The sequence below is a fragment of the Bufo bufo genome, chromosome 11 (genome assembly GCF_905171765.1).
Source record: "Bufo bufo chromosome 11, aBufBuf1.1, whole genome shotgun sequence".
Lineage (NCBI taxonomy): Eukaryota > Metazoa > Chordata > Amphibia > Anura > Bufonidae > Bufo > Bufo bufo.
The window spans coordinates 71,227,477-71,232,349 of record NC_053399.1 but is presented as its reverse complement, the minus strand read 5'-3'; the positions used below and the strand labels follow the sequence as shown (position 1 = coordinate 71,232,349).

At 46.9% G+C, this 4,873-nt stretch overlaps 1 protein-coding gene across 2 annotated transcripts in view; it reads left to right on the top strand.

The window, feature by feature from the left end:
• Window positions 1-914: 914 nt before the first annotated feature.
• TMEM87A (transmembrane protein 87A) overlaps window positions 915-4,873 on the top strand; it is a 276,779-nt gene continuing 272,820 nt past the window's right edge. For both annotated transcript variants that reach the window (XM_040412084.1, XM_040412083.1), the window contains exons 1-2: window positions 915-1,071; window positions 1,993-2,053. In XM_040412084.1, coding sequence (XP_040268018.1) covers window positions 952-1,071; window positions 1,993-2,053 — 181 coding nt within the window. In that variant the 5' untranslated portion in view covers window positions 915-951. The remainder of the gene's footprint in view (window positions 1,072-1,992; window positions 2,054-4,873) is intronic.

Sequence of the window (4,873 nt, the reverse complement as noted above, 5' to 3'; positions counted from 1 at the left end):
CGGCAACCCCCCCATCATACAATCCCACACGGCAACCCCCCCCATCATACAATCCCACACGGCAACCCCCCCCATCATACAATCCCACACGGCAACCCCCCCCATCATACAATCCCACACGGCAACCCCCCCCATCATACAATCCCACACGGCAACCCCCCCCATCATACAATCTCACACCGTAGTCCCACCCCATCCCACATGGCACATACAATCTCACATCGTAGTCCCCTCCATCCCACATGGCAGCCCCCATCATACAATCTCACATTGTAGTCCCCTCCATCCCACATGGCAGCCCCCATCATACAATCTCACACTGTAGTCCCCCCATCCCACATGGCAGCCCCCCTCTCACACAATCAGCCCCCCCCCATCATACAATCCCACACGGCAGCCCCCCCATCATACAATCCCACACGGCAGCCCCCCCATCATACAATCCCACACCATAATCCCCCTCCCCCATGGCAGCCCCCCCATTCCATATGGCAGCCCCCCATCATACAATCCCACACCATAATCCCCCTCCCCCATGGCAGCCCCCCCATTCCATATGGCAGCCCCCCATCATACAATCCCACACCATAATCCCCCTCCCCCATGGCAGCCCCCCCATTCCATATGGCAGCCCCCATCATACAATCCCACACCATAATCCCCCTCCCCCATTCCATATGGCAGCCCCCATCATACAATCCCACACCATAGTCCCCAACCTTCCTACTGTAATGGTAGCAGGCGCAGCACTGTAATACTAAGCGCGCGCTGGCTGCCGACCCACGTGACCTAGAAAGGTCACGTGATAGTGTGACGTCAGAAGGTCCGTTTCGTGTCTGGAGTTTAGTCGCTACCCTCTTTTTTGTTTTCTTTCCCGGCTGTATCCGGTCACGTGGTGTAGTATTCCGGGAAGTGAGACTGAGTATTGCGGTTCCGGTGTCACAAGTAGTAATGGCGATTATAGGGAGCCGGATTATATTAACTCTACTGGTTTTGACAGTAGGCGGCTTTCTTCGTGTCAGTCAGGCAGACGGATCCGAGCCTTCTATATGGACTGTGCGGCTTTCTCCGGTGAGTGTTCTCTATGGTCAGCTGTGTGACGTGGTGCTGTCAGTGCCACAGTGGAGGAGGGCAGAGAAGTCCTCTCCTTATGGGGCGGCATTTCATGAACTAAAGTCTGTTTATCGAAATTTATCATCCAAAGCTGTTGAACAAGTAGAGTATTCTTCAAAATGTTGATAGCAAACTTTAATATCTCTCCCACTACCTATCCTCCGACATGCACATCATCTGCCCCTTCTGGGTTGTCCTCCACTGCCCCCTTCTTTCATTTAATAATTCAACAGCTACAAGGAAAAATACCCCAAAAAGCACTTCACCCTCCTGCCCCATACCTGTAACGGCTGTTAATGTCATTGGCATATTGTACCCTCATGAGTGACCAAGTCACGGTGCCCCTATGACATTCCACAGCTGAATGTAAATCACAAAATGTAGTCATTTCATGAGTGGGGAAAATGTCAAATATGTGATAGCCCTTTTGAGTTGGGGGCCTCCTTTGGTGCCTAAAAAGGGTTTTCAAGATTTTCTAACTGATGACCTATCCTACCACAGTTGTTCCACCGTCTTTCAGTTCTGTTGATTATTGGCAGCATAACCCTGATTACACAGGAACAGGTACTGCTGATAATTGGGCATCTTTAACCCCTTCCTGACATCCTCCATAATAGTACGGCATATGTTGGGTCTTTAAAGATGGTTTCACACAGCAGACCCCCATGGCAACACCATAGACTATGATTATAAAAATTGTCGCGTGACATTGGTACAATAACAATGTCGCTGTGTAGTTGTGCTCTGTTTTCGGGCGACACATGTCATCGTGTAGTCCTAGCCTAATGCTTTCATTAAAATGCGTTCAAATGCGTTGGCTCATGAAATAAATTGTTGTAATTGTTGCGTGTTCTTAACTATTTTCATTTTTTTTTCTAGAATGACACAACATTCACTTTTGGGAAGATCCTTTTTCATGACTCTATCATCTATATATCCTGTAAGAACCTTATTGTGTATTGACTGCCCCCTTATTTAATATTAGTGACTTAGTTTTTCTTTTACACACATTTCGTTTCCCTGACATTCATTGTTGGGTAAAATTGTACCAAATTTATTATAAGGCATATGCTGCTTAATAGTTTTGGTGCCCTTTGGACTGTACTAAAGTCAGAAAATAAAAGCTATGCCTGCACCTATTGTCAAAATGTGTGCCTTTTTCTGTCTTTAGTACTAGTGAATCTTTAAAGGGAGTCTTTCACCTATACTGACCGTTTTTGAACACTAACACCATTCTCAGCATTATAGTACCCATATGTGAATGCTACTTACTGTTTAGCTGTCCGTCGCTTATTTCCTTCAAAAAACACTTTAATCCAATATTCAAACTAGGTCTGAAGGTGCCCAGGGGCGGCGTTCAAGCGGCCGGTGCCCATGCCTCTCTTCGCTATTGATATGAAACCCTTCCCCTTTAAACACTCATGCCGGCCCTAGATTCTTCTTATTACCGCCTCCCTTCAGTGTGAAATGCCGCGCCTGCGCCGTGCATCCTAATCTCAGCGCCTGCGCACAGCATTACCCATTATGGGCATCGGCATCCGAGCGTTTATTGCGCATGCGCCGGCCCCAACATCCCGATCTAGCCGGCGGCTACTTCCGCTGGCTAGATCGGGATGTTGGGGCCAGCGCATGCGCAATAAACGCTCGGATGCCGATGCCCATCATGGGTAATGCTGCGCGGCGATTCGGATGCATTCCGCAGGCGCGGCATTTCACACTGAAGGGAGGCGGTAATAAGAAGAACCTAGGGCCGGACTGAGTGTTTAAAGGGGAGGGTGGTTTCCCACATGGCTTAAAAAATAACAAAAACACACTTTTTATGGCACTCTTTAGTTCTTCAAGCCAAAACCAGAAATGGATTCAAAAGTTAGGGGAAATATAAAGGAAGGACTTATAACTGGATTCCACCCTGACTGCAGATAAAAAAAAAAAAAAAAAAAAGTGAAACTGGAGACCGTAGCCCCTTTTTTTTATACTTTGGAAAAGTTTTGTATAAAAATGTAAAACCTTTTTTTGCGTAGTTTGCTGCTTTTTGACATATTTTTCACACATTGTAACTTTTGGGGTTGTGTTTATGCCAACAACAGGTGTAAACTGATTAATAAATGTGGACCTGTATGCCTGTATCCTTCTATGTAAGGCTACTTTCACATATGCGTTGGGTGCGGATCCGTCTGGTATCTGCACAGACGGATCCGCACCTATAAATGCAAAAGATGGATCCGTCCTGACTTTACATTGAAAGTCAATGGGGGGTGGATCCGTTTACAATTGCACCAATATTGTGTCAATGTAAACGGATCCGTCCCCATTGACTTCCATTGTAACCCAGGGCGGATCCGTTTGGCTCCGCACCGCCAGGCGGACACCAAAACGCTGCAAGCAGCGTTTTGGTGTCCGCCTCCAGAGCGGAATGGAGGCGGAACGGAGCCAAACTGATGCATTCTGAATGGATCCGCATCCATTCAGAATGCATTGGGGCTAAACTGATCCGTTTGGGGCCGCTTGTGAGATCCTTGAAACGGATCTCACAGGCGGACACCTAAACTGCAGTGTGAAAGTAGCCTAAGGCCTCTTTCACACGGGCGTTGCGGGAAAAGGTGCGGGTGCGTTGCGGGAACATGTGCGATTTTTTTTATTTTTTTTTATTTTATTTTGCGTGAGAAAAATCGGCATGTTTGGTACCCGAACTTCTTCACAGAACTTCGCGCCTGGGATCGGTGTTCTGTAGATTGTATTATTTTCCCTTATAACATGGTTATAAGGGAAAATATTAGCATTCTGAATACAGAATGCATAGTACAATAGCGCTGGAGGGGTTAAAAAAAATAAAAATTTAACTCACCTTAATCCACTGGCTCGCGCAGCCCGGCTTCTCTTCTTTGCTGTGTACAGGAAAAGGACCAGTGATGTCACCACAGGTCCTTTTCCTGTACACAGCAAAGATGAAGACAGAAGAGATGCCGGCTGCGCGAGCAAGTGGATTAAGGCGAGTTAAACTATTATTTAATTTTTTTTTTAACCCCTCCCGGGCTATAGTACTATGCATTCTGTATTCAGAATGCTATTATTTTCCCTTATAACCATGTTATAAGGGAAAATAATAAAGATTGGGTCCCCATCCCGATCGTCACCTAGCAACCGTACATGAAAATCGGACCGCATCCGCACTTCTATGGGGCCTGTGTTGCGTGAAAAACGCACAAAATAGAGCTTGCTGCGATTTTTACGCAACTCACAAGTGATGCGTGAAAATCACCGCTCATGTGATCAGCCCCATAGAAATTAATGGGTCCTGATTCAGTGCGGGTGCAATGCGTTCAACTCGCGCATTGCACCCGCGCGGAATACTCGCCCGTGTGAAAGGGGCCTAAGGCTATTTTTACACTAGCGTTTTTTCCATCTGCATCCATTATGAACGAATCCGTCATGAACTCCATTAAAAGTCAATGGGGGGTGAATTCGTTTCCTATTGTGTCAGAGAAAACGGATCAGTCTTCATTGACTTGCATTGTGGGCCATGACGGATCCGTCTTGCTCCGCATCCCAGGACAGAAAGCAAACCGCATCATGCTCTCGGTATGAGAACGGAATGGCATGCATTTTGAAGCATTCCGTTCTATTCAGTTACATTTAGTCCCCATTGACAATGAATGGGGACAAAACTGAAGCGTTTTTTCCCATATCATCACCATGACGGCCACAAGGAGATGGACCCATGACCTCTGTGGGGGCAGGAAACAGAGAAGAGGTTAAATTG